This window comes from Podarcis erhardii (genome assembly GCF_964252035.2).
Source record: "Podarcis erhardii genome assembly, chromosome: 13".
Classification (NCBI taxonomy): Eukaryota; Metazoa; Chordata; class Lepidosauria; order Squamata; family Lacertidae; genus Podarcis; species Podarcis erhardii.
In genome coordinates, this window is record NC_138502.1 from 3,800,370 (window position 1) to 3,828,242 (window position 27,873).

Sequence of the window (27,873 nt, forward strand, 5' to 3'; positions counted from 1 at the left end):
AACACAATAGCCTCAGGTGACAGGTGACGAGAGAAGTCTCTCTCTCATTGCCGGAGACCTGAGAGAGCAGCTGCCAGCCAGAGGCAGCAACACTGGACTAGATGGGCCCAGATGGTTTAAGGCAGCTTCCTATGAAACATTAGGAAGAACTTTTTGGCAGCAAAAGCCATTCAACAGCAGAACGGACTGCCTCATAAGGGGGTGGGCTCTCCTTTGCTAGAGGTGTTTCATCTGTCAGGGATTTAGTTGTGATTCCTGTATTGAAAGGAGTTGATGACCCTTGGGGCTCCCTTCGAACTCTGTAATTCTATGATATGTTTGTAAGTTGCTGGTTGCTTGCTGGACGGGCAGCATAGCTTTCAACTTTCAGATTTGAAAATAAGGGATCAGCAGCCTCGAAAATAAGGGATCAGCTGTCTCACCAGTCCTAGGGGCAGTCTACGGGATGTCTAACAATCCAGGATAGCAGGGGGAAGCAGCAGGAAACAGTGCTGGAATAAGGGAATTCCCCCCCCCCAAAAAAAAAATTGAAGGTTGACAGCTATGTCGGGCAGTCCTGTTTGGTGCAGTGCGATTAACTGTGACAAGGGTCAGGGAAGTAGGGGACAGGCCATACAGGACCTTGCTAGTTATCTCCTGCTTGGACTACTGCAAAGTGCTCTACGTGGGGCTACCTTTGAAGGTGACCTGGTAACTACACCTAGTCCAGAATGTGGCAGCTGGACTGGTGACTGGGAGTGGCTGCTGAGACCACATAACACCGGTCCTGAAAGACCTACATTGGCTCCCAGTACGTTTCCGAGCACAATTCAAAGTGTTGGTGCTGACCTTGAAAGCCCCAAACGGCCTCAAAGGCCCAGGATATCTGAAGGATCTCCACCCCCATCATTCAGCTGGACACTGAGGTCCAGCTCCGAGGACCTTCGGGTGGTTCCCTCCCTACGAGAAGTGAGGTTGCAGGGAACCAGGCAGAGGGCCTTCTCGGTAGTGGCGCCCACCCTGTGGAACACCCTCCCTTCAGATGTCAAGGAAATAACTCTCTGACTTTTAGAAGACATCTGAAGGCAGCCCTGTTTAGGGAAGTTTTTAATGTTTGATGTTTTAACGTGTTTTTAATATTCTGTTAGGAGTCACCCAGAGTGGCTGGGGAAACCCAGCCAGATGTGCAGGGTATAAATGATACATTATTATTATTATTATTATTATTATTATTATTATTATTATTATTATTGCAGCATGGGCACTTCAGCACCTGCAGAAGATGTGCGGATAGGCCAAAGTGGGTGGGTTTCTTTTCCAGCGGCAGTGGGGCCATTGGTGACTGTTTTGTGATGCTCCCCACCACCACCACAGGACTGTTGGACAAGCTGGTGGAAATGAACAGCGCTCTGGAAGAGATCCAGAAGTCCCTCGACATGTACCTGGAGACCAAGCGCCATGTTTTCCCCCGCTTCTACTTCCTCTCCAACGACGACCTGTTGGAGATCTTGGGCCAGTCGCGCAACCCGGAAGCCGTCCAGCCCCACCTCAAGAAGTGCTTCGACAACATCAAGTGCCTCAAGATGCAGAAGGCAGGGACACGCGCCCCCCCTCCACATACCAGCCCCCTTGACTGCCAGCGACTGCCCCCAGCCCCACAGCAAGGCCCACTTTGCTTCTTCCCCAGTGCCTTTTCTTCTTTCCGCTAAATATTGTGGCTAATGGGCAGCTGGCGTTCTCCTCATTCTGGGCTCTTTCTTGGTGGGAAAGTGAGAAAGCATGGGGCCCCTTTCTTCTCCCCACCCCCCACCAGTGACTGGGACGAAAACCTTAGCTCTTTCTTTTCCCCTTAGATTGGCAATACCAACCGATCCGAAGCCTTGGGCATGTTCTCTCTGGATGGCGAGTACATAGATTTCACGCACTCAGTGATGCTGGAGGGACCCGTCGAGGTGAGTCCTTTTTGGCCTTCTGCTCAGCACCATCCTAGCTCTCTCCCTGACTGTGGAAAGGAACTGCAGTGCCATGCTGGGGAAACCCAGCCAGATGGGCAGGGTATAAATAATAAATTATTATTATTATTATTAAGCGCTGCAGGCATCAGGAACCCAGTACTGATGGGCAGGTGCTAAATGAGGCCTCGCTACGCCTGGTCTCTCTCCCGAGACTGCTCACACTCCCTGAGTTGGGGTTAGTTGAGCAGTGTCTAGCTCAGGGATCCCCTTCCTGGTCCCCTGCTGCTATGTCTCAGTAGAGGCCATCTCTAGCCTCTCCAAGTAGCCCTCTGAACCCCTGCCTCTCCCACTCCCTCTGCTGCTGCCACCCTTGCAGCTTTCTCTGCTTTCTGAGACCCTGTGTCAGGTTCAGCGCGACGAGGGTGGAATAATGTGTCGAGAGAGCCATTGAAGAGTTTGGAAGAAGAGTTTGAATTTGATATCCCGCCTTTCACTCCCTTTAAGGAGTCTCAAAGCGGCTCACATTCTCCTTTCCCTTCCTCCCCCACAACAAACACTCTGTGAGGTGAGTGGGGCTGAGAGACTTCAGAGAAGTCTGACTGGCCCAAGGTCACCCAGCAGCTGCATGGGGAGGAGCGGGGAATCGAACCCAGTTCCCCAGATTACGAGTCCACCGCTCTTAACCACTACACCACACTGGCTCCACATTGCTACCTTTTCGGGACCCAGGGATCCCTCCGACGTTTCTCCCCATGTGCCTTTGCGCAATAAAGTTGTGATGCTCGCATGCAGCAAGCCTTGACGCCAGCCCTGCTAGTCTGCCCTCAGAACGGACTAGCTGGGGATCGTTGACCTTGCAGGAGTGGCTGTGTGACGTGGAACGGGCCATGCGCTGGACCCTGCGGGAGGTGCTGAGGAACTGTCGTCTCGCTTTGAAGAAGATGCTGACCAAGAGGGACAAGTGGGTGAAGGAGTGGCCTGGACAGGTGATGGACAAGGCCAGGGCCGTCTTTAGCAGATGTGGCGCTGGGGTGCAAATATCCGCTCAGTGCCCCCAAATTACCACGGATAGTGGGGGGGTAGCGAAGCTGCGCACTGCCAGCCATGGGGGGGGGGTGCGCGCAACTCTCCCCCATGCCGCTGCGGGAGAGCAATCAATCCCTGCAGAGGCTTCGGAGAGAAGCTGCACGCTGGCCAGCCATATGTTTGATGGGGAGCAGTTGGCGGGCATGCAGGGAAAGGGGAGGCCGCTGGCGCCCTGGCGCAACGAACCGCTAAGCTGTACGGGAAAGACGGCTCTGGACAAGGCCAGAATATGGAGAGGGATGGGGTGGTCACGCTGAGGACTTAGCCGGCACCAAAGCAATGGTGGAACAGACAACCTTGGAAGGGGGTGGACTCTCCTATATTCCAGGTTTTTCTGCAGAGGATGGCTGGCTGTCGGGGAATCTGTGATTCCTGCATACTAGGGGTTTGCACCAGATGACCCTTCGAAGTTTACAGTTCCATGTCTGTGACTCTATTAGACTGTGCCTTGGGCACAGATTCTGGCCTGGTCTTTGACGCCTAAGGGGTGTGTGCTTTTAGGGCACACCCTTATTCTTGGAACTGTCATTCATGCTAATTGTTTTTAATACTGAATTTTAAATTGATATCACCAGCCCTGGGACCTGCTGATGAACGGTGGGCAGTAGATGTAATAACAGTAATCATACTCAGTACTACTCCATGCTAATTAGTGACCCCAGGAACTCTTTCTCTCCCCCTTCTAAGTTGTACTGACAAACAGGACGTTTTCCCCCTGCCCCTTTAAATGCACGTTTGCGGGTGAATCAGAGATTCCAGTTGCCTGTGATGATGAGCGAACCAACCCAGAAGTATAAGCACCCACTCCTGAGTGCCTAGCGAAAGTTCTGGCACTGAAAAAAATGGGCCCAGGGTTTGCTTGCAGATGCTTTCTCCCCCAAACTGGCAGCCCCTCCATGCTTACCCAGAATCCTCTCCTTGCAGATGGTGATCACCGCTAGCCAGATCCAGTGGACGGCAGATGTTAGCAAGTGCTTGGCCACCTGCAAGGACCGAGGGGACAAGAAATACCTCAAAGCCATGAAAAAGAAGCAGGTGAGACAGGGGCTGGCAGATCTACCCCATTCCTGCATGTGGGTCAAGGCACCACAGATGAGCACATGTGGGCACCTGTGTCCCTTAAGTTGGGAGGCTGACAAGATCTGCTTCTCTGTGGGATGTGTGTCTAGGGAACCCAAGTCCGAGGGACGTGCTGTCTTTTGCTCTCTGGCTATCCAGTGCTTTGGACGGGGTGGCCCTTCGAGGGACCCTCTAGGTGATGCTGCCGGTCTGCATCTCCCATCAGTTACTCCTGAGCATTGGCCACGCTGGCTGGAGCTAGTAGGGGTTAGGAGACCCAATAGCACCTGGGGGGGGGGAGTCACGGAGTTACCCTAGAGAGCTGTCAGGTGACAAGGAGGAGAGTGTTGGAGGTGTCCAACTGAGGGGAAGTTCCTAGTGGATTGGGGCATGAGAATCTGGGACCCTGAGAGGAGTTTGACCCCAGGGAGGGTCCCAGTGGCTCAGGAGGTGGAGACGCCCTGAAAATGCCAGGTTCATGATGAAAGCCTTTAAGCCATCACAGCTTCTTGCTTTCTCACTCACGCAGATTCCCGAATTCCCAAGGGGCCTTCCCTTCAGTACAGCATGTAATGTGTTATTGAAAGTTCATATCCGGGTGTCCCTCTAGTGCATTTCTTAGATCTGTGCCTCCACTCACCCCTCCCCAACTCAATATGGCATCCCTTCCTGTTTTTATGAAAACAAGATCGAGCTCACTTTAATGCACCTAAGAAAGTTTTCCACCATGTCCCTGCTGCTTGGTCCATCTCCCATAAAGAAGGCAGGGGTGGGGGGAGCAAAGGGGGGGGGCTGCCCATGAGGCTGCTGCCATGGCTGCGAAGGGTCTCAGGGTTGCAGAGTGGCCATTACGGCTTGGTTCTCTTGGCTGCTGCGTCTGCATCCCTGCCGCAACCTTTGAGGGGGAGACATTTTGGGCACGATGACACCAATGTGGAATATGTCTCCATTTCCATCTGAGGGATGTTAGAGGGTGTGGGGACCTTTGGGCTCCCACGTTTGGGGCTCTGCCTCCATCTCCAGCCAGCCAGATCCTTCTGGAAAGGATCATGGGCAGGGCACAGAGACGGGCAACCCTCCTCCATGGTTTCCTAGCCCAACCGAATACGGAAGCTCCATTTTGCCCGCCACAGTCAGGCCTTTGCTCCCTGCGCAGGTGTCCATGCTGAACAAGTACTCGGAGGCCATTCGGGGCAACCTGACGAAAATCATGCGCCTCAAGATTGTGGCGCTGGTGACGGTGGAGGTCCACGCCCGGGATGTCATTGAGAGGCTCTACAAGAGTGGCCTGATCGACGTGACGTCCTTTGAGTGGCTGAGCCAGCTGCGCCTCTACTGGGAGAAGGTGAGGAGGGCAGCTGACACGGGCTGACTGGCGGGAGGCTGGGTGGTGCAGTGGGTGAGCAGAGAAGGGGAGCAGGGATGGAGAGATGCATATTTACCATGTGCCAGTGGTGAGCCACTGCTAACCATTCCCAGCCGGGTTAGCTCTGTGCCCATCCTTGACTGCTTTTCCCTCTGCTGTTTGTGGTGCGGAAACGCAGGAGACTCTGCTCTTGGGGAGGGTCTGAGCCTAGGCTGGAGCCTGCGTGTGTGTCTCTCGCCTCTTTTCTCACCCAGCGGGTGGCAGCCAGATCGCTTGGATTGGTTTGGAGCTCAAATGGAAGCAGCAGACTTTTGGTCTGCATCCTCTGCACGTTCAGGCCTCCACATCTAAGCGGCACGGCGTCTAGGAGGCAGGCGGGGAGGCTGCTGGGGGCTGCCCCCTGCACTGACCCTGGCTACCACTATGGCCTTGTGCAGCCTCCCTTGCTTTTGTGCTTGCCCTCAGGAGAAGCCAGGTCCTCACAGAGTTCCAGGAGCTGGTGTGTGTGTGTGAGGAGGGGAGAGCTGGCTGTCAGTCCAAGTTGAGACCACAGGAAGTGCCTGGGTCCAAAACACAGCAGGGGTCATGTCCAGAGCAAGGCAGCCAGGACTAGAGGAGCTGGAGGCAATGGTGGAGGGCCTGGGGTGCCGGAAGAAGCAGGATTGGATAAGTTCATAGAGGGCTATTGATGCCTACTAACCATGATGGCAGGGACGCAGATGGCGCTGTGGGTTAAACCACAGAGCCTAGGGCTTGCCGATCAGAAGGTCGGTGGTTCAAATCCCTGCGACAGGGTGAGCTCCTGTTGCTCGGTCCCTGCTCCTGCCAACCTAGCAGTTCAAAAGCATGAAGTACAAGTAGATAAATAGGTACCGCTCCGGCGGGAAGGTAAACAGCATTTCCGTGCGCTGCTCTGGTTCGCCAGAAGCGGCTTAGTCCTGCTGGCCACATGACCCGGAAGCTGTATGCCGGCTCCCTCGGCCAGTAAAGCGAGATGAGTGCCACAACCCCAGAGTTGGCCACAACTGGACCTAATGGTCAGGGGTCCCTTTACCTTTACCTAACCATGATGGCTTTTTAAAAAATAATAATATTTATTAGCAGTTTAAAGATTACAAAAGAAAAGAAAAAGAATTAAACGACAATACAATACAATACAAAAACAAAAACACCACACAACCCAAACCCTAAAACATTGAATCAACCAAACAAAACGAAAACAATTAAAAACACATCCATTAATTTCAATATCATAACTTTCGTTCACTTGTTGCAGCGACCTCCTCACACCTCCCTTTTTTGTATTCCACTTCAATTAACTGTTTCAGCAATTCCTTTCCATCTTCCTCTGTTTTCCTAACCATGATGGCTTTGCTCCGCCTGCCCCAGCCTGGTGCCCTCCAGATGTTTTGAGCTACCAGCTCTTTATCTGCCACAGCCAGCATGACCACGGGCTCACCCACACTTCTGCTTGCCCCATAATTTCTAGTCACGGGTCAAAGAGGTTCTTCGTCTTTTTCCGCCACTTTTCCTTGGAACTCCCGTTGCTTACCGCTGAATTGGAACAAATGTCAATCCGCAGAGAACCTGATTGACATTTGTTCCGATTCAACAGTGGGACAAAAAAAGGAGCCTTTGGACAAATGGAAGTGTGAGTGAGCCCCATTGATACTGGGGTTGATGGGAGCTGAAGTTCAAAACATCTGGAGGACACCAAGATTGGGAAGGAAGGACAGTTTTTAGCAATGTGGGTCCTGGGGTGGGGGGGGACATGGGGCATCATGTGACTGCAAGTGACAATTCTGTGTTGGTGCAATGTGAACAATGGTTTAAACGGCACAGTGCTTGGTCTCATGTCTTGAGTTAGCACACCTGGATGTTCTGAGAGAAGGGTGCCAGGTGCACTGGGGTTACCGTAGCAACACCAGCAAGGTCATGTGCATGACTGGCTGAGTTGCTCACCTTCCCATTGGTTCAGGAATGTAGAGACGGGTATAATCGTCTCCGGGGCATTGCTTTCATTATGTGAAGTCCTGTCCTGATGCTATCCTGCTTTGCTGTCAGGGTCTGACTCTGAATTTATGGGATAGGGGAAGAGGCTGTGGGTTTTACACAGCAGCGTCAGCTAGCATGGTGATAGCGTTAGCGGATCTCTCCATACATAAGCATCTTTACTTCAAAGACCAGAAGAACTGTATAAAGTCCATAGTGCTGTTTAGCATTGTCTTCTGTCTGGAGATGATAAGCGCTTTGTTACTTTGAGCTGTGTGGCAGAAGAGTTTTCCCCTTAACCGGGGACTCTGGAAGAAGCCATTCTGTTGCGGGAAGGAAATCTCTGAAAACTCTGCTGGGACTCCACATCCTCCTGATGCGTCACACAGGCTGAGATGTGGTGAGCTACCAGCCGACTCCCACAAGTTCCCAACACCCCGCCACCCCTCTCCTATGGAAAATCTTTTTTTCAGGAGCTGGACGATTGCGTCATCCGGCAGACCAACACCCAGTTTGCCTATGGCTACGAGTATCTGGGGAACTCTGGGCGGCTGGTCATCACCCCACTGACTGACAGGTATCCCACGAGGGCTGTGAGCCCGACCAGGAGAAGCCTAGTGGTTTCTGGCCATGGAAGTTGGCATGCCGTGAAGGGCCTGGTGACAGCCTGGGTCTGTCTGGGTCGGAAGACTGGGGGAATCTGCTGGGGGCAGCAGGAGGGAGCCTGGGAGGGAGAAGAGGCAACTAATAATGTTTGGGGAGGGGTGAAAAAGAAACGAGGCAAGGAGATGGGCCCAGATGGCCAGTGGGGAAGTGGGAAGCCAGTCATGGGAACCCCTAGCCATCCTGCTCTACAAGGAGAGCCTGAGATGTTTGGGTTCCTTTGGCATCTCTTCCACAGGTGCTACATGACTCTGACCACAGCCCTCCACCTCCACCGGGGAGGGTCCCCCAAGGGCCCTGCAGGCACTGGCAAGACAGAGACCGTGAAGGACCTGGGCAAGGCTCTGGGCATGTATGTCATTGTGGTCAACTGCTCCGAAGGCCTGGACTACAAGTCGATGGGGCGCATGTACTCCGGCTTAGCGCAGGTAAGGGAAAGTGTCAGGTTCTGGCCCTGCTCCCAAGGGCTCCCCATGCCTGCCCTGGCTCCCCTCAAGCTCTCCACTTTGCACTCTGCCAACAGACCGGGGCCTGGGGCTGCTTTGACGAGTTCAACCGCATCAACATTGAGGTCCTGTCCGTCGTGGCCCAGCAGATCCTCTCCATCCTCTCGGCTTTGGCCGCCAACCTGACGCGCTTCACCTTTGAGGGCCACGAGATCAACTTGGTGTGGTCTTGCGGCATCTTCATCACCATGAACCCAGGTGGGGAGGCCAGGAGGATCGGTCTGGGCAGCGGTGGCGTCAGGCTTCGGGGAATACTGTCCCTCCCCCAGTGGCAGCAAGAAGCAGAGAAAAACAAAGAAGAGTTCTTACTAATGAGTTTTTTCAATCATCACAGCAAGAGATAAAGGAATGCAGTCTGTCTCCTGTTGATGTCATTGCTCCAACTGAGCTCCTCGCCCCTCCCTTCCTATCAACAGCACTTCCCCTTACGGTGGCCGCCAGGGGCTAATTGTTTCTGAATCCTTTGCTCTTGCAATCTCAACGAACGCCATGTTCTGGGAGAAGGGGGGGGGGTCAGAAATATTATCCAGTGATAGTGTGTCAGCTGGCTCCCCTCTGTCTCCTCCTCCTCTTCTCCCAACACCTCCTATTTCTTCTGTTCGCCTGTCTCTGAGCTGTGACCTTCCTCAAACCACTGCTGTAATTCAATACTGCCTTCCTCTCCCCTGGAAACTTCAGGAAGGGGGGGCGATCTCCACCATTCCTCCTCAATCCCGTCCCCTTCAGTCCAGTCCCTGACAGGTGGGCTCAGCTGGGGGGGGTGCCTCCACCCGTGGACATTTGCCAGTGCTTCCGTGTTCCTCTTGGCAGGTTACGCCGGACGCACGGAGCTGCCTGACAACCTCAAGTCGATGTTCCGCCCCATCTCCATGGTGGTGCCTGACTCCACGCTCATTGCCGAGATCATCCTCTTTGGGGAAGGCTTCAATAACTGCAAGGTACTGTTGGGATGGACGCGGGTGGCGCTGTGGGTTAAACCACAGAGCCTAGGACTTGCCGATCAGAAGGTCGGCGGTTCAAATCCCCACGACGGGGTGAGCTCCCGTTGCTCGGTCCCTGCTCCTGCCAACCTGGCAGTTCGAAAGCACGTCAAAGTGCAAGTAGATAAATAGGTACCACTCCAGCAGGAAGGTAAACAGCGTTTCCGTGATCTGCTCTGGTTCGCCAGAAGCGGTTTAGTCATTCTGGCCACGTGACCCGGAAGCTGTACGCCGGCTCCCTCAGCCAATAAAGCGAGATGAGCACCGCAACCCCAGAGTTGGCCACGATTGGACCTAATGGTCAGGGGTCCCTTTACCTTTACCTTACTGTTGGGATGGTTCGGGGAGGGGGCGGGAGCGCTTTGCTTGGGCAGAGCGGGTGAGCGGAAAAAGAGCGCTCCCAATGAGGTTCGCCAAACTGTCTCCTCCCCTTCCCAGATCCTGGCCAAGAAGGTTTACACTCTCTACTCGCTGGCTGTCCAGCAGCTCTCCAAGCAAGACCACTACGACTTTGGCCTCCGGGCGCTCACGTCCCTGCTCCGCTACGCCGGGAAGAAGCGCAGGGTGCGGCCCGACCTTTCTGATGAGGAGGTGAGGAGCCCCCTGCCTTCAGCAGTTGTGACGCAAAACGTGGCCAGCACAGAAGGGCCGTCGCTCAGCAGCAGAGAGCCTGCCTTGAGAGCGGAAGGTCCCTTGGTCAATGTGTAGCAGAGTCTCCAGGTGGGGTTTGGAGAATCTCCAGCCTGAAATCTGGAAGAGCCACTGCTGCCAATCAGTGTAGACAATACTAAGCTAGGTGGACCAATGGTTTGGCCCCATATAAAGCAGCTTCCTCTGTTCCTGGAAGGCTAGTGGCTGCCAAGAACTCTGGGGTCGGAATGAAGAGGAAGTCACTTGTAATGACCTTTGGCTCTCCATGTCTGCCTCTGGTGACTTTATCAGTCACGCAGCTGCTCCTTTATGCCACGGGGTCCTCCCTGGGGTGCTTCATGGAGCGCTTGGCATCCTTTCCCCCCCTCATACCACATACCCTCCGACCAGCTCTTCCACACTCTCCACTTGCAGGTCCTCCTCATGGCCATGAAAGACATGAACATAGCCAAGCTGACGTCCGGCGATGTGCCTCTCTTCAACGCCATCACTCAGGACCTCTTCCCAGGCATTGAGTGCCCCGTCATTGACTATGGAAAGGTCAGCCATGCCGTCCCCTCCCTGCCCCACAGGCATTGCCTCTTCTTCTCGGGTAATCTGGCAAGAGCCCCACCTAGTGCTGAGCTGCTGCTCTCCAAGGGAAGCCCCTCGCAGGTGCAGCCCACTAACCCCCTGGAATTCTTGATGGTACAGTGGTGCCCCGCAAGACGAATGCCTCGCAAGACGGAAAACCCGCTAGACGAAAGGGTTTTCCGTTTTGGAGGCGCTTCAAGGGAAGTAATAGTGCCACTGTATTCTGCTCTGGTCAGACCTCACCTGGGGTACTGTGTCCAGTTCTGGGCACCACAGTTCAAGAAGGACACTGACCAACTGGAACGTGTCCAGAGGAGGGCAACCAAAATGGTCAAAGGCCTGGAAACGATGCCTTATGAGGAACGGCTAAGGGAGCTGGGCATTTTTTAGCCTGGAGAAGAAGAGGAGGTTAAGGGTGATATGATAGCCATGTTCAAATATATAAAAGGATGTCACATAGAGGAGGGAGAAGGGTTGTTTTCTGCTGCTCCAGAGAAGCGGACACGGAGCAATGGATCCAAACTACAAGAAAGAAGATTCCACCTAAACATTAGGAAGAACTTCCTGACAGTAAGAGCTGTTCGACAGTGGAATTTGCTGCCAAGGATTGTGGTGGAGTCTCCTTCTTTGGAGGTCTTTAAGCAGAGGCTTGACAACCATATGTCAGGAGTGCTCTGATGGTGTTTCCTGCTTGGCAGGGGGTTGGACTCGATGGCTCTTGTGGTCTCTTCCAACTCTATGATTCTATGATTCGCAAAACGAATTTCCCTATGGGCTTGCTTCGCAAGACAAAAATGTTTTGCGAGTTCCTGCGGGTTTTTTTTCCTCCCCCCCCCCTTTTTCTAAGCCGCTAAGCCGCTTATCAGCTGATCCGCTAAGCCGATAAGCCGCTAAAAGCCGCTGATAGCGCTAATCCGCTAATCCGCTAATAGGCGTGCTTTGCAAGACGATAAAACTGCTGGATGAAGAGACTCGCGGAACGGATTAATTTCTTCTTGCGAGGCACCACTGTAGTGGTGGATAAAGCAGGGACTTTATTGGGAGAGAGGATCATAGAATTGTGTAGTTGGAAGAAGGCACGAGGGTCATCTAGTCCAACCCCCTGCAAGGCAGAAATCTTTCATCCACTGTGGGGCTCGAACCCACAACCCTGGGATTGAGAGTCTCATGCTCTACTGACTGATCTAAGATATGGCATGAAAAACAAGGTGTTGCCTATGCAGCCTTCCTTCCAATCTGGACATTTCTTTCTTTCTTTCTTTCTTTCTTTCTTTCTTTCTTTCTTTCTTTCTCCCTCCAGCTCAAGGAAGTGCTTGAGGGGGAGCTGAGAGAAATGGGCCTGCAGGTGATCCCCTTCACCATCACCAAGGTGATCCAGCTGTACGAGACCAAGAACTCTCGCCATTCCTCCATGATCGTGGGCAACACGGGCAGCGGCAAGACCGTCACCTGGCGTGCCCTGCAGGCCACCCTCTGCACCCTCTGCAAGAGCGGAGACACGACGGCCAACATAGTCCGGGTTAGTGGGAAGCTTCTTTGCCTCCCCGGTGCCTGGCTCTCCGACACGGGGCTGCGCAGGGGACTGGCCTCCCTCCTTGCCTCTGCCAAGCTTGGCTGCCTCTTCCTCTTCCTCCACCTCCTGGGGGGGCATCCTATACATCTTCTGGGACTTGCTGGGCTGGGTGGGGCTTCTTCCCCAATGTCCACATTTCCTGTAGCCCCCCCCCCCCCTTGCTGGCTGGCTTCTCCGCTGCATTCTTTCCTTGGGACAGGAGGCAAGTTGATCACCCTTGATACAAAAACAGGGGGTAGCATTACCCTCAACCCTCTAGCTTCCGTTTGCTTCTCCCCAACTGGATAGCCATAAAAAGTAAATAAAGCACAGAGGTCTCTCTGGGTCTTAGCTAGAAAAACGCACCTTGCTTCCTCCTGACTTTGTCTCCCCCGCCCCTCTCTTCCTCCCACCTCCCCGCTCTCTTTCCTTGCTGGGCCTGCCTGCTTCCAGGAGTACCCCCTGAACCCGAAGGCAGTTTCCCTGGGCGAGCTGTACGGAGAGTACAACCTCAGCACCAATGAGTGGACGGATGGCATTCTGTCCAGCGTCATGCGAATGGCATGTGCAGGTATACCAGGGCCCCTTCCTTCACTCCTGCCATGTTGCTAAGAGAGAGAGAGAGCGAGAGAGAGAGAGAGAGAGAGAGAGAGAGAGGTATCAGAGTGCCTTCCTGCTTAGAAGCCACACTGTTTCAGACCTATAGGCACTCATCTTCTTCCCTGGCGGCAACTGAGTCCTCCTGCCCTGCAGGCCAGACTGAATCCAGAGTACTTAGAGGCCCCAAATGTATAACAGAGCAGGCAAAAGGCAGGTGGGTTGGACGGTGACACCCACAGGGAACATAAGCAGAGCCCTGCTGGGTTAAACCAGGCGCCTCTCTAACCCATCATCCTGTTCCTTCAGGAAACCCAAGAAGCAAGGCAGAAAGGCAGCCACTCTCCCCTCCTGTCTGCCCCCATTGTCTCATATTAAGAGCTACACTGCCTCTGAACCTGGAGGCTCCATTTTGCTATCCGTAGCTAGTGACAATACTGCTCCCTTTTATGAGTTTATCTCCATTCCCCATTTAAGCCAGTGGCTGCTGCCGCCCCATCTAGTGGCAGCCAGTTCCACAGGAGATGCTGCTGCCCCCATGATGATCGGGAGCCGAAGTGTGTGTGTGCTGGTGGGGGAGCCGAGCCCCTCCTGTCCTCCTTGTGCTTGTGGCCACCGAGTCTGAGCCATAGGGAGGCTGTGCAAAGCATGCTGGTGGGTGACCCATGTATTGGGGGCAGTTTCCCAGCCGCTCTCCAGGCCAGCTGTGAACTTTAGGCAGCTAGAGTTGGAGCCCATGGCACGCTAGTCACTGTACAGGCACCCAGGGAGATTAGGGCGCAAAGGAGAAGCTTTGCTTGGGCAGAGGCCTCAAACTACAGACTGCTCTGGCTCAGCTCTGCCATAGCTCCTGCTATCTCCTCTCCAGTCCTCGCTAGTGGTTCCTCGTCTTTGTGTCACCTTTGCTGTGGCCTGGCCAGCCTTTCCCCTGCCTGCCTGTCTGCCTGCTTACCTCTCAAAGACCATTTCCTGCCCCCCTCCCAGCAAGGGGGGGGGCGCCACAGCCCAAGGAGCTGCTGGATGTAGCCAGGAGGCACCAGGTACATGCTTTGTGTGGGATTTCCTCTTGAGGGCAGGGGGCACTGAGCCCCAGGCCTAGGGTGGGGGGAAATCTGTGCTGAGCCTAGGACACTGTCGCCTGCCTCTCCTCAGCCCCCCCCAACACCCCCAGCTCATGCCGCTTTGCCTGATAGCCTCACCCTGAGGGGGCACCGGTGATTATCTCCGAGTGCCGGCAGGAGGCCTCCCGCGGGCATTTGCTTTTTCTCATGCCAGCGGGGCGATGGCACTGCCATTTCTAGGAAACGGTGGGAGAAGGAGCGGGGGAAGGCCTTCCTCTGACCCCAATCTCTATGATAATTGAGGATGGGAACCTGTTGGCATGCATGTTGATTTTGGGTGGGTGAAGGTGACCCACTGTCTTTTCCTCTCGGGGGATCCCTACTCTGTGCTGGAGGGCTGGCTGCTTTTCAGGGGGGGCACAGGGAACAGAGGATCGAAAGGCAGGGAAGAGGGCGAAATATTGGTCCAGGCTGGGGCATTGGGCTGCTTCAGAGAGACCCTTGTCGCTTATGGGTTTCTTAATCAGCTTCTGACCCCTTTCTTTCCACGCCCCCTGCCAGTACAGTGTCTGACTCTCTTGTGAAGCAGATTGGAAGACTTCTGGGGTTCTGTTTGTGCTGCTGGGGCTGCAGTGTTGCGTGTGGCTAGCTACCTCACCCCTCACCCCCCCCACTGTTTGGATTACGCTGAGCAAGATGGTAACAGGGGTGGCTTGACTCATGTGCCACGACTCAGTGCCAGACTCGGTTCCGCTTGCCCTCGTAAACCTTCCAAATGCTGGTGGGGGGACGGCGACCCCGATTTGCACTTGAGTCAAATGATTCCAACTGCCTGCTTGAAAGATCGCCCCTGCGAGTGAAATAATCAATGTGAGCAGTGGTGGGAACTGGCCTTTGGAACGACTGCCTTGCAAAGCTGAGTGTTGGTTCTTGCTGGGCTGCTCCAGCTCTGTGGTCTGTTTTCCACCTTTGGGCATCTGAGGCCCAGACCTTTGCTTGCCCAGCCAGGCCTTGCTTCCCCCCCCCCGCCCCCGCCCGTGGATGGTAGCTCCTAACTCTCTAACCTAGACTCCTGCCCCCATCTGACCCCCCCCCCCACTGCAGGACTTCTCCCTCAACCCCAAAGCCCTGAGCCTCGGGGAGTTGTTTGGGAGGTATGACCTTGCCACCAGCGAATGGCACGATGGCGTTCTGGCTTCCATCATGCGCGAGGTCTGCACAGGTATTTACCCTCCGGGAGGCCCACCTTGGCCGTGCCAGCTGCCTGCCTTGGCTGCCAATCACTCTTCCTTTCTGAGCAACCTGGCACCTCTCTCTGTCTCAGACAATCAATCTCTTCAAACAAGACCTTGGAAGAAATTCTCTGCTCTGCTTTTGAAATTTCTGTGTGTTTCCATTCATTCTGTGTGTTTCAGTCCTTGTCCCTGGTGCCCCACCCATTGCCCCTTGTTTGTTGACCAGCTGCTGTTCTGTTCCCCTGAATTACAGAATCTGCCCTCATTTTTTTAAAGGGCATGTTTCTAGCTCTCCTTGATGTAGGAACGTGAATAAGATGACTGAAGAGTCTGCTAAAGGCTCTATCCGGTATGTCTTCCCAAATACATTTAAGGATCCAACAAAGATCTGAGCACAAGAGCCCTCTCTTCTCTGGTGGCTTCCAGCAGCTGGTACTCAGAAATGTTGCTGCCTCAGACCATGGAGGTACAGCATGGCCCCTGTGGCTAGTAGCCATTAACAGCCTTTTTCCTCCATGAATTTGTCCAGCCCCTTTTTTCAAGCCTTTTAAGCTGATAGCCAGCCACCCAGTCGAACTCTGGCTGTGGCTCTTCCAAGACTCAAGGAGAGGCAATTTTTCCTCAGCCCTTAGTTATATATTGTGGCTTCCATGTAAGGTATACAAAGGAGGGCAGCGAATTCACTGTCCTGAGATCCTTCCTGCTGCAGCCCGGGAGGCAGGAATCCGCGTTATGGACTTGGAGTTCTTAACGTTCCTCTTTGCCCAGACGAGAAACCTGACGAGAAGTGGATCCTCTTTGACGGCCCCGTGGACACGCTGTGGATCGAGAGCATGAACTCTGTCATGGACGACAACAAGGTGCTGACCCTCATCAATGGCGAGAGGATCGCCATGCCCGAGCAGGTAGGCCCGAGCTGCCCCCACAAGCCAGCCCATCCAGCAGCTCCTTGGCCAGAACTGATTGGTGGTTTCCATTCCCCCACAGGTTTCGCTGCTGTTTGAGGTGGAGAATCTCGCCGTCGCCTCGCCCGCCACCGTCTCCCGGTGCGGAATGGTTTACACAGACTACAGTGACTTGGGCTGGAAGCCCTATGTCCTTTCCTGGATCGAGAAGCGCCCAAAGGTGTTTGAGGAGGGGAGAGCTGTGGGTTGTAAAAGCGACTGGATGCCGGGACCCCTGCGGTTGAGTCTGTCCTTTCCCTTCCTTGGAGGAAAGGCAGCATATAAACGTAATAAATAGCAACAATAAAGTAGCCCTAGCTACTGACCGTGTGAGGGTCAGGGTCAGGACCGGATTTTGGTTTGACGAGGCCCTAAGCGATCGAAGGTAATGGGGCCCTTTATATATCCAGCTGTCCTTTGTCAACAACAAATTGTTGTCGTTTTTGTGTTGAATACATGCTATATGGTCATTTATGGACCTCATAGGTACCTCAAGCCATTTGCCCATGTTGCCATGCAACCAGTCCATACAGAATGTAGGCACCCTATATATAGAAATGAGCAAACCAGTGATATTTTAGGGAGCAGGCTAGCAGGCGGGGCCCATGACTTACATCATAGGAGCCTACACAACACAAAACCCTGTTACTGTAGGTAGGTTTTATTTTATTTGTTTTTTATCTTATATTTTTGGAAATGTACATCCAGGTTTTTTCCCCTTTAATTTTTTGGGAGGCCCCTAAGAGAGTGGGGCCCTAAGCTGTAGCTTGTTTAGCTTATACGTAAATCCGGCACTGGTCAGGGTGGGATGGAGAGGTCCTAGGGAAGCCCTGAAGGGACAAATGTGGGTTTGCGGGGGTCTTCAGGAGGAGCAGATCAAGTAGTTGACAGTCAGCGAGCTTCCCTTTGCCCCCGTCTCCTCCCAGACCGAAGCAGAAACCCTGCAGCGGATGTTTGACAAATTTACCAACAAGATGCTGACCTTCAAGAAGGACAACTGTCAGGAGCTGGTCCCTATCCCCGAGTACAGTGGGATCGTGTCTCTCTGCAAGCTGTTCACATCCTTGACGTCGTCTGATGAAGGGGTAAGTGGCAAGCGAGGGCCAGTCAGCCGCTCTGGAGGCCCTGGGGGCATCGTCAGCCTCCGCCCTCCTCAAGCCACCTAGCATTTGGGGGGGGGGCGTTATGTCAAGGGTGGCCCCCTTGCCACTCTCTAAAAAAGAATTATTAAGAATATTACAATGAGTTAAAGTAAAAAAGAAAGAAAAAGGGAAAGCATGCATAAAACATTTTAACAGACAGAGGAGAACAACAATAACAAAATGACATTAAAATACAATTAAGATTACAGAATTTTATAACATGCATGGACTTATTGTTTTCGTCAAATATACAGTGGTACCTCGGGTTAAGAACTTAATTCGTTCTGGAGGTCCGTTCTTAACCTGAAACTGTTCTTAACCTGAGGTACCACTTTAGCTAATGGGGCCTCCCGCTGCTGCTGTGCCGCTGCTGCATGATTTCTGGTCTTATCCTGAAGCAAAGTTCTTAACCCAAGGTACTATTTCTGGGTTAGTGGAGTCTGTAACTTGAAGCGTCTGTAGCCCGAGGTACTACTCTACATCGATTCATGGGTGACTATGGTTTCCAAAAATACATTCCAAATACAGTTGTACCTCGGAAGTCAAACGCTTTGCGACTCGAACATTTTGGCTCTCGAACGCCGCAAACCTGGAAGTGATTGTTCTGGTTTGCGAACGTTCTTTAGAACCCGGACATCCGATGTGGATTCTGCAGCTTCCAGTTGGCTGCAGGAGCTTCCTGTAGCCAATCGGAAGCTGTCCCTTGGTTTCCAAACATTTTGGAAGTTGAACGGACTTCTGGAATGGATCCCCTTCGACTTCCGAGGCACGACTGTATCGTTAAATTTGTCCAGATCATAGAATAGGACCACAAGGGTCATCTAAGTTCAGTCCTCTGCAATGCAGGAATCTTTTGCCCAACGTGGGGCTTGAACCAACGTCCCTGAGATTCAGAGCCTCGTGCTTTACCAAGTGAGCTATCCCAGCACTGTTAAGTTTTGTTCCTAGGGAGGTGGCTTCGGCGGGCTTGGGGGGGCAGTGGGTCTGAGGAGAGCTTTTCTGAACCCCCCAGCTGAATCCCGCGGACAGTGAAAACTACTCAACAGTGGTGGAGATGTACTTCATCTTCAGCATGATCTGGTCCCTGTGTGCAGCTGTGGACGAGGAGGGCCGGAAGAAAATCGACATCTTCCTTCGAGAGATTGAGGGCTCCTTTCCTAACAAGGTCACTTGGATACACTTCCCACAAGGGATGGCAGCGATGGGTGGGGTGGGGCGGGGTGGGGTGGTGCTATGAGGCTGAGCCAAGTCCTGCAGCTGTTGTGCTTGCCGGAACAAGATAGGCTACCCCAAAGGTGAAAAGAGGGCATGTGAGTTAATAGACCTAAAGGGAGGTGGGCAAGAAAAAATGGGTCTTCTCTCTCTGGTGTTAACGGAGAAATCTGAGGGCTCCCTTGGAAAAAAGCAAGGACACCAACCAGGAAAATTGGAGCAAAACAGCAGCCAGTAGGCTTGGTCTTTACTGAAGACTGTCGCGACAGGACTCCCATGTGCCGCCAGGTGGAACAAGATGGAAGCCCCGAACAAAAGAGCCCCCAAACTTTTATTAGCTGCTAATCCCCATGTTACACCCCCCCCCAAACTACATCAGTAATACATCATGGTTACATCATGAAAGGGGAGGTCTGGTGGCAGTAATCTGAGCATCCTGGACCCTGCCCCATGGTTCCCCTTGCCCCCCACCAAACACCCATCAAGTGTAACAAAAAAAAATATTTACATTTCCCTGTTTCCCAGCCAAGTGAATCACACCCTTTTGTCTTCATCTGGGTTTGTTATTTCTGGAATGGCTACCTGTCTGGCACCCAGGTATCAGGATGCCAGGGATTATCACTCAGGCAGTGGGGCTGCTGAGTAGCTGAGCTCACATGTCTAAATGAATTTCCGTAGTTTTCCCTGTGAGCCAGCACATAGATAACATTTATCAGTGAATTGTTACATTTGGTGTTGTGCAGCAGAGGCCCTTTGAATAGATAGGAAGAAACTGTGATGGGGTGTTTTGTGGGGACAAATCACAAAAGTCACAAAAGTGATTGTGCTGGTTTTGGTAGTGGGCTGCATATGCATGATATCTGCTGGAGGAGCAACACCCCCCCAACCTATACATAAATTCCTGCAACACTGGGAAGGTGCACAGGGCATCCCTCTTGCCCACCTAAGAGCCAGTCACAATGAAAAACCCTTCCACTGCCCAGAGAGATCCATGATTCAGGCCCAGCTTTAGGCCTCTGCAAGGACTGCTGAAAACACACCCCTCTGACAAGCTAACTTCTTTCCCTCCCAGGATACAGTCTATGAGTATTATGTTGACCCCAAGCGGAAGCAATGGTCTTCCTTTGAAGATAAACTGCCCAAGATGTGGAGGTACCCGTCCAAGTAAGTAAACAGCTTTTTGCCCAAGATAGAGGACAAGCCTTCTCTGCCAGTCCCAGGCAGGGAAGGAGGAGCTTAATGGGAGTGTGACTCAGCCCCTAAAACTTAAAACCTGTGTTCTTCAACCTTCTGTAGCTTAAAGCAGTGGCGTAGTGTGGGTTGCCAGTGCCCGGGGCCACTCAAAAGGGGTGGGTAAGAGGGAGGGAAATTCATGGTGTACACACACGCATTCAATTGCCTAATAGCATCTGCATCACCCAGGAGATCACAGACACAGAGATAACAAAAATGAATCACTTCCTGATTCATGTGAAGAAGCCATTTTCAGTGGAGCCCAGTGATGGAACAGCTGATTTGAGACAGCACCGGGCATTGAAATTTTGTGCCCCCTAACAATTTTGTGCCTGGGGCAACTGCCCCTGTGAACGCCTCCCATGTTACGCCACTGGCTCAAAAGCAGTAGCACAGTGGCAGGAGAGGCAAAGGAGAGCCCTGCCTCATACCCTGCGTGCCAGGTTTATGGGATTTGCTGCCACAAGATGTGGCAGTTGGGAAGAAAATAGTGATGGATGAGGCAGAGGAGGAGGAGATGGGAGTCCATGAATGGCCGTTCGTAGCCAGGAGGGACTATTGCCTTCAAGCCTGGGGAGTCGGCCTGTGGGAGAAGCAGGTTGCTGGGTGAAGTGGACGTTTGCTCTAGCCTAGCAGGGACCATCTGAAGTTCTTACACGTAAAGAAAGTAGGAGGGAGAAGCAGCTAAAGGGGCACCACGGAGAACGGGCTCATTCTAGGGATGGCGGTGTCCTGTCTTCATTATGTGTGTGTGTGTGTTGGAGGGTCTCAGGCGAGTTTTTTGTTTCTTGCAGCAGTAGCAGGGTGTGAGTGACAGCAGAGGGGCACCTCTACGATACACACATAGTTACCCTCCCCACTCCCTTTGCCTGCCTTCTCTTGTTTCCTGCATCCTTTTCCTTTCTGGCTCCCAAGCAGCCTGCCTTCGCCGTGCCACCGAGTTGCTCGGCCGATCTTGTTCTTCGAGCCAGTGGCTCGGATCCATTTCCCGCCCCTCGCTCCCCTAATCTGATCAGTGGCCTGAAATTGCCGGAACGTGGTCCCCGAGCTGCCACGGGCCGCCGGCCGCCTGCATCCTCGGAAGCCGGGCGGAGGGACAAGCCTTCATTAACGGTGGCTTCCTTCCAAGCTGTCAGGCTCCGGCGGGGGTGACAGCTGCGCCAATTGCGTCTCGTGTCGGATGTCTTCATGCATTTAGGCCAGTGTCCTTCCTGGAGCCGTGACAGCCGCGCCGGGAAGGACCAGAACGGCCCCCAGGGCTCTGGCGCCCTGCGTGTGTGTAAGAGGGAGGGGAAGCAGCCAAGCTTTGGCAAGTCCCAAGCATGGCAGGAGCTGATGCCTCGTCCCTGGGGCTGAGGCCAGATCTCCCCTTCTCTTCCCAGCGCCCCCTTCTACAAGATCATCGTCCCCACCGTGGACACCATGCGCTACAACTATCTCGTCGACGCCCTCATCTCCAACCATAACCCAGTGCTGCTGGTCGGCCTGGTGGGGACCGGCAAGACCTCCATCGCCCAGGGCGTCCTGCAGACCCTGGACAGCACCAAGTGGGCTGTTCTGGTCATCAACATGTCCGCTCAGGTAACAGGTTGAGGGAGGGGAGGGTCCCAGCTCCGCCCCCCGGCACACCCCACGCATGGGCTCCAGGGACGCATCCGTCAACGCAGGCCTCACGCTCCCCTCCCGCCTTTGCAGACCACGTCGACCAACGTCCAGAGCATCATTGAGAGCCGGGTGGAGAAGCGCACCAAGGGCGTCTATGTGCCTCTGGGCGGGAAGAGCATGATCACCTTCATGGACGACCTCAACATGCCCGCCAAGGACCAGTTTGGCTCCCAGCCCCCCCTGGAGCTTCTCCGCCTGTGGCTGGACTACGGCTTCTGGTACGACCGGGCCAAGCAGACCATCAAGTACATCAAGGTGAGGGCAGGATGCGGAGCCAGACAAATTGCCCAGCGTGCAATTGCTGCATGATGGTTTCATCTTCGAAACAGACGCTCTTGGGGCAGGGGGATCAGGATTGGAACCCGGTTGCGTACACGTGCGTGTTACGCTTTAAACCCAAGAGCAGCGTTGATTTCTGTCAGCGCCACGGCAGAGGGGAGGGCGTTGCTCAGCACCCCACAGACCCCAGCCTTGATTCCCCCCTCTGATGCCCCGCGGCCCTGTTTGTGAAAAGACAATAAAAAACAAATAAAAATCCAGACACGTTGAGCGCAATTGCGCATTTAACGTAATTGTCTGATTTGGCTCTCCGCCGTTCAAGAACTCTGCAACCTACAACCAGAGACGACTGTGCACGGAATACTTGTTGTTGTCTCTTTCCGGGAGGCTGCGCATCTGAATTTCAGGAGTGTGCGGTTGGGGGGGGCAAGACTGAGCGGGAGGGCGTGCCGCGCAGCAGAGCCTCCCGGCTGGAGTGTGGCGCATGCCACTGCAGCTATTACAGCCTCCACTTCCACTCAGGCCCCCCGATTTGTATGCTGCCTGCCTTCCTCCCCCCCCCCCACCTCCACCTCGGCGGGGTCCCTCTAGACTGTTTAGTCGTCGCGCTACTCAAACACTTTTATGGAAAGAGGCGGGCGGAGGTTGGGCGGGGGGGGGAGCGAGAGCGAGAAGTCTTTTATTTTCTTTTGGTTTTGATCCGTTGCCTGTTTGCCTTCCCCCCAGGACATGTTCCTGATGGCAGCCATGGGGCCCCCCGGAGGAGGGCGAACGGTGATCTCTAGCCGGCTTCAGAGCCGCTTCAACCTCATCAACATGACCTTCCCCACAGTAAGGGCTGCTTTGGTCTACGCAGGCCGGCTGGGAAGCTCCGAGGGCAGGGGTTAATCAGGCAACACAGCCGCAGACGCCGCCTGGCTCGCCCCCCTTTGTGCGTGCGTGTGTCCACGCAGGAAACCTGGTTTGGTGGCGAGGGGCTCGTCCAGCTGGCCTTTTGGCTTCCAGAGTCTTTCTGAGATCAAGGGGGAAAGCTCCCCTTTCACCTCCGCCCACCCGAGGTGCCCGCGGCCTTTTATTTTCCTCTCCTGCATAATGCAGGGCCTGTTGTCCAAATCTGAGTTGCCCAGGAGGCGTGGGGAGAGCTTGGCACGGCGGACGATGGCGCTGGCAAGGAAGCGGCGCCGGCCCGAGATGAATCCAAAATGGCACCTCCTTCTCAATCACCCGCTCGTCCCATTCAGAGCAGGACAAGGCGGTGCCCATTGCTGGGAACCACAGGAGGGCCAGGATTCTTGTGCTTGGATCCTGCTTGCAGGTTTCCCATAATGGGCATCTGGTTGGCCACTGTGAGAAGAGGAGGCTGGACTAGGTGGGCCTGATCCAGCAGGCTCTTCTGATGCTCTTAGACCCATTGAAGTGAATGGACAGGACTAGTTTGGGTTCATTCATTTCAATGAATAGGACTTAAAGGTAAAGGGACCCCTGACCATTAGGTCCAGTCGTGGCCGACTCTGGGGTTGTGGCGCTCATCTCTCTTTACTGGCCGAGGGAGCCGGCGTACAGCTTCTGGGTCATGTGGCCAGCAGGACTAAGCCGCTTCTGGCGAACCAGAGCAGCGCACGGAAACGCCGTTTACTTTCCCGGTACCTATTTATCTACTTGTACTTCGTGCTTTCGAACTGCTAGGTTGGCAGGAGCAGGGACCGAGCAATGGGAGCTCACCCTGTCGCAGGGATTTGAACCGCCAACCTTCTGATCGGCAAGTCCTAGGCTCTGTGGTTTAACCCACAGCACCACCCGCGTCCCACCGAGTAGGACTTAGTTGGGCACAATTCCCTGCAGGAGTGGAGAGGAGGGCTTCCTGCTGCCCCATACCCACGACGGTCCAGCTTTGTCATACCTTTATGGTCAGGCTAGGGCTGGGGGGGCTGGGGGGGCTGGGATAAGCTGAAGTGTATGACTGAGCGAATGATTGATTCCCACCGAAGTGTTTTAAGCCACTTCTCTTCCTTCCAGTTTCCATCTCCCCCAACCTCACAACAGCTCTGCTAGGCAGACTGCTGTTATTCCCATTTTGCAGACGGGCCTCACAGGACCCTGGCTGAGGCTGGGGAGTGAACGGTGCGGCAGGAGCGGGACCTTAACCCCTGCAGTGCCAGTAAGGAGGGTGGGAGGGTAGTATGCGTACTGGGGAGCTGGCAGCCCTGGACTGGGAGTGTGAAGATTAGCTGCTCTTCCTGGCTCTCCTCTGCCACCACTGGAGGTGTTTTTTCTCTCTCTCTGGACTCTTCTGCTTCCTCACCCTAGAGCAGAGCAGGAAGAGCAGGCTGGCCCCTTGCCCCTCACAGGGTGGCCTTGGGACTCCTGGCAAGGTTGGCAGCTCGTGGCGAGGATTTCCCGCTGAGCTGTGATGCCCATCACAGAGACGGACAGGACTAGTTTGGGTTCATTCATTTCAATGAGAAGGACTTAGCGCCCCTTGTGCATTGCAGGTGGCAGGAATAGATAACCCTTTCAAAGCTATAGTTCTGTGAATCCTTGGGAGAAACCCAGGACAGCCCAGAAGGGGGAAGGTGACCCCCAGCTGCCTCGGGCCAACGCAGCAGGTGCTGGTATGGGGGGGGGGATGCCACCCCATGTCACGCCCTCACCCTGAACAGGACTCCCAAATTCGACGCATCTTCGGCACCATGATCAACCAGAAGCTGCAGAATTTCGACGAGGGACTGAAGCCCCTTGGGAACACCATCACCGAGGCGACTGTGGAGCTCTACAACAACGTCGTCCAGCGGTTCCTGCCCACCCCGGCCAAGATCCACTACCTCTTCAACCTGCGCGACATCTCCAAGGTAAACAGAGGCCTGCTCAGACCCTGGGACTGTTCCCTACAAGCTCGGAAGGACCTTGGGGGCGGGTAGGGCGGTGAGGGTGGCAAAGAGCCTGCAGAAGGGGGTGCCGCAGGTGAGGCTGTGTGGCCGGAAAACCATGGCGCGGTCACGCTGTGCTTCCCCATCCTTCAGAAGCAGGCATGGGAGGCAGGTGCCTTTTGATTGATGCCGCTGCAAACACAAGGAGGGGGGCAGATCACCCACAAGTTCTGGGCTCATTCTGCCTCAGGCAAGGAAGCAAGTCCTTGTTAGCTCTCCACAGCTTTGAGTTAGAGATGCTCCTGTCTCTCTCTCTCCCCCCCCCCCCCTTCGCCTTTCCCCTGGTGTCTCCCTGACATCTTCATTTCTCTTTTGCCAAATGCTGCGGCTTTCTCAGAATCAGAATGTTTCCCACCCCTTTTGTCTTCTGCTCCTACATCTTACAGAAATGTTGTGGGGGTTAAGCCAGAGACACAGGGGAGGCTTCTAAGCGGGGGCTGAACATATCTGCATCGCCCTCCATCTAAAGCAGGCTCCTTCCAACCAGGGGCTCTGAACTACAACTCCCACCAGTCTCCAGCCAGCCCAGCTGATGTGGGAGTTGTAGTTCAAGTCACCTGGAGGGCCCCAGGTTGGGGGAAGGCAGTTTTCACCAGCACATAGACAGAATGTGCCTGTTTCTGGGGTCTTCCTCTGCCTGAGACCCGGCAGATGAGGCATGATGGATTTTTTCCTGCGTGTGCGATCCTCTGTGCCAGCCCAGCGGCTGGGAGCATTAGGATTCCAGGCGAGCTCATCTCCTTCCCGCCAGCGCCGTGGAGCTCCCACATCAAACGGGCACGGCAACTTTGGAGAGAGTTTGAAGACATCAAACGTGCGCTGAACGTTTGTCCTCGGCCCTGAGCCCTGTAGCGCTGCTCGTGCACATCAAACGCTCGCAGGTTGTGAGCAAGCCGGGCTGCTTCTGCTGCCAGGCCTGTTGCCCCCCCCCTCCCTCCTACTGCAGCAGTCGCTAGTCAGCTACCAGGAGGTGGTGGGGTGAGGGCAAAGGGGGATTTGGGACTCCTCTGCTTCCTGGGCTTCCTGCTTCCTCCTGTGAATGTTGCGGCTTAGAAGGGCCTTCTGGCTTTACCCTGGCTTCCCATAGGAGGCGGTGGTGGCCACAACCTGGATAGCTTTAAAAGAGGTGGAGAGGACTTATTGGTGGCTACTAGCCACAATGTCTATGCTCTGCCTCCACAGTCAGAGGCAGTAAATGCTTCTGAATGCCAGTTGCTGGAAAATGCAAGAGGGGAGAGTTGCTCGGGAGGAGCGGACGCCGGGACCATATAACACTGGCCCTAAAGGATCTATGTTTGGGAGCTGCTCAGAGTGGCTGGGGAAACTCAGCCAGATGGGCAGGGTATAAATAATAAATTATTATGATGATTATGATTATGATTATGTTGATTCCCAGTACATTTCCAAGCACAATTCAAAGTGTTGGTGCTGACCTTTAAAGCCCAATTGGCCTCTGCCCTGTATACCTGAAGGAGCATCTCCACCCCCATTGTTCACTGAGGTCCAGCTCCGAGGGCCTCCTGGCGGTTCCCTCCCTGCAAGAAGTGAGGTTACAGGGAACCAGGCAGAGGGCCTTCTTGGTGGTGGCACCCACCCTGTGGAACGCCCTCCCACCAGATGTCAAGGAAATAAGCAGCTATCTTTAAAAGACATCTGAAGGCAGCCCTGTTTAGGGAAGTTTTTTTAATGTTTGATTGTGTTTTTAATATTCTGTTGGGAGCTGCCCAGAGTGGCTGGGGAAACCCAGCAAGATGGGTGGGGTATAAATAATAATCTACTATTATTATTGTTGTTGTTGTTGTTGTTCTTGCACCTGGGTCCTGCTTGCTGGTCTCCCATTGGGGCATCAGGTTGGCCTCTGTGAGAACAGGGTGCTGGACTAGACGGGCCACTGGCCTGATGCATCAGGGCTCTTAAGCCTCTGGAGAGAGGGCTTGGCAGTGTCTCTTGCTCGCCAACCTTGAAAAATATGGGTTATTTAAGATTTCCGCCCTCTGCTTCTCACCGAGCAAGGCACGTCCTGGTAAATACGTCCTCAGGACCAGAAAAGTACAGTCATGGAATTGTAGAGTTGGAAGAGATCCCAGGGGTCTTCCTGCCCCACCCCCTGCGACGCAGTCAGATGGGGGTCTGAGCCACTGAGCTGTGGTGACGACCCTTCCTTGGGACCAGAGGCAGGCGCATTTAGGGCCCTTTGCCGAGGGTGGTCGTGGGATGGCTCTCCTTGGAAGACCAGCTGGGGGTGGGGCCCATCCTCGGGGCTGGCCTAGAAGATGCTTGCCTGGGCTCCATAGCGGTTCTGTCATCCCTGCTTGTCTCAGGTCTTCCAGGGCATGTTGCGGGCCCACAAGGACTTCCACGACACCAAAGCCAGCCTCACCCGCCTGTGGATTCACGAGTGCTTCAGGTACAGATGCCCTGCTTGCCGCCTTCTGCCACTGTGCAAGAGCCGCCTTTTCTATCCTGGTGCCTGAGAGCAGTGGTGGGAGTTCTCTGTAAGCCCCCCCTCCCGGCTCATTTTCATCATTTCCTGCTGCTTGTGGAGGCTTTTCGTGCTCTGCCCCTCGGTGCCATGTCTCCTTGGGAGACTCTGGCTGTCGGCAGTGCCCTGGCCATCAGAAACTGACATCAACAGTCGCCAAAACACCCATGTGGTGCCCAGGCACAATTGCCGGGTGGGAGAAGATGGTCACTTGGAGCTGTTTAGCTGTGGGTCTAGGAAAAGTCCTCCTACTTCCCAAAGCCGCTTCTGGGCTTTAAGGAATTTGGGTGCCTCTTCCCCTCCTCCTGGAGCCCACAAGGGCGCTTCTGGATTCATGGGTGACCTCCGAGCACATGGATTCCTTCTTTTCTCCGACAGGGTTTTCTCCGACCGTTTGGTGGACGCTGCAGACATGGAGACCTTCATTGCCCTCTTGAGTGAGAAGCTGGGCACGCACTTTGACCTGACCCTCCACAACCTTTGCCCCAACAAGCGCTCACCCATCTTTGGTATGTACCGGCTGTTCTCCGGAGCTGGAGGTGGGGAGGCAAAGGATGTGTGTGATGGAGGTGCCAGCTTAAAGATCCCCCAATCCCCTTTGGGGTTGTGAGATGAGGTGGTGCTGTCTGTCTGTCTGTCTGTCTTAAAACTGGTTCCTGATTGGAAGTTGATTGACTTCATCATCCTGAATTGATTAATCATTTAGATCTCCATCAGTTTGCACAAGGAAGAAA

At 54.2% G+C, this 27,873-nt stretch overlaps 1 protein-coding gene across 1 annotated transcript in view; it reads left to right on the top strand.

Moving 5' to 3' along the window:
- DNAH2 (dynein axonemal heavy chain 2) overlaps positions 1–27,873 on the top strand; it is a 141,691-nt gene that overhangs the window by 78,378 nt on the left and 35,440 nt on the right. The window contains exons 31-54 of the mRNA XM_081835573.1: positions 1,354–1,571; positions 1,833–1,931; positions 2,795–2,920; positions 3,945–4,055; positions 5,236–5,424; positions 7,911–8,014; positions 8,339–8,528; positions 8,624–8,804; positions 9,417–9,544; positions 10,025–10,177; positions 10,652–10,777; positions 12,111–12,329; positions 12,816–12,933; positions 16,024–16,160; positions 16,243–16,380; positions 17,126–17,284; positions 18,354–18,506; positions 19,626–19,717; positions 21,169–21,367; positions 21,482–21,706; positions 22,457–22,561; positions 24,391–24,579; positions 26,979–27,064; positions 27,518–27,648. Coding sequence (XP_081691699.1) covers positions 1,354–1,571; positions 1,833–1,931; positions 2,795–2,920; positions 3,945–4,055; positions 5,236–5,424; positions 7,911–8,014; positions 8,339–8,528; positions 8,624–8,804; positions 9,417–9,544; positions 10,025–10,177; positions 10,652–10,777; positions 12,111–12,329; positions 12,816–12,933; positions 16,024–16,160; positions 16,243–16,380; positions 17,126–17,284; positions 18,354–18,506; positions 19,626–19,717; positions 21,169–21,367; positions 21,482–21,706; positions 22,457–22,561; positions 24,391–24,579; positions 26,979–27,064; positions 27,518–27,648 — 3,576 coding nt within the window. The remainder of the gene's footprint in view (positions 1–1,353; positions 1,572–1,832; positions 1,932–2,794; positions 2,921–3,944; positions 4,056–5,235; positions 5,425–7,910; positions 8,015–8,338; positions 8,529–8,623; positions 8,805–9,416; positions 9,545–10,024; positions 10,178–10,651; positions 10,778–12,110; positions 12,330–12,815; positions 12,934–16,023; positions 16,161–16,242; positions 16,381–17,125; positions 17,285–18,353; positions 18,507–19,625; positions 19,718–21,168; positions 21,368–21,481; positions 21,707–22,456; positions 22,562–24,390; positions 24,580–26,978; positions 27,065–27,517; positions 27,649–27,873) is intronic.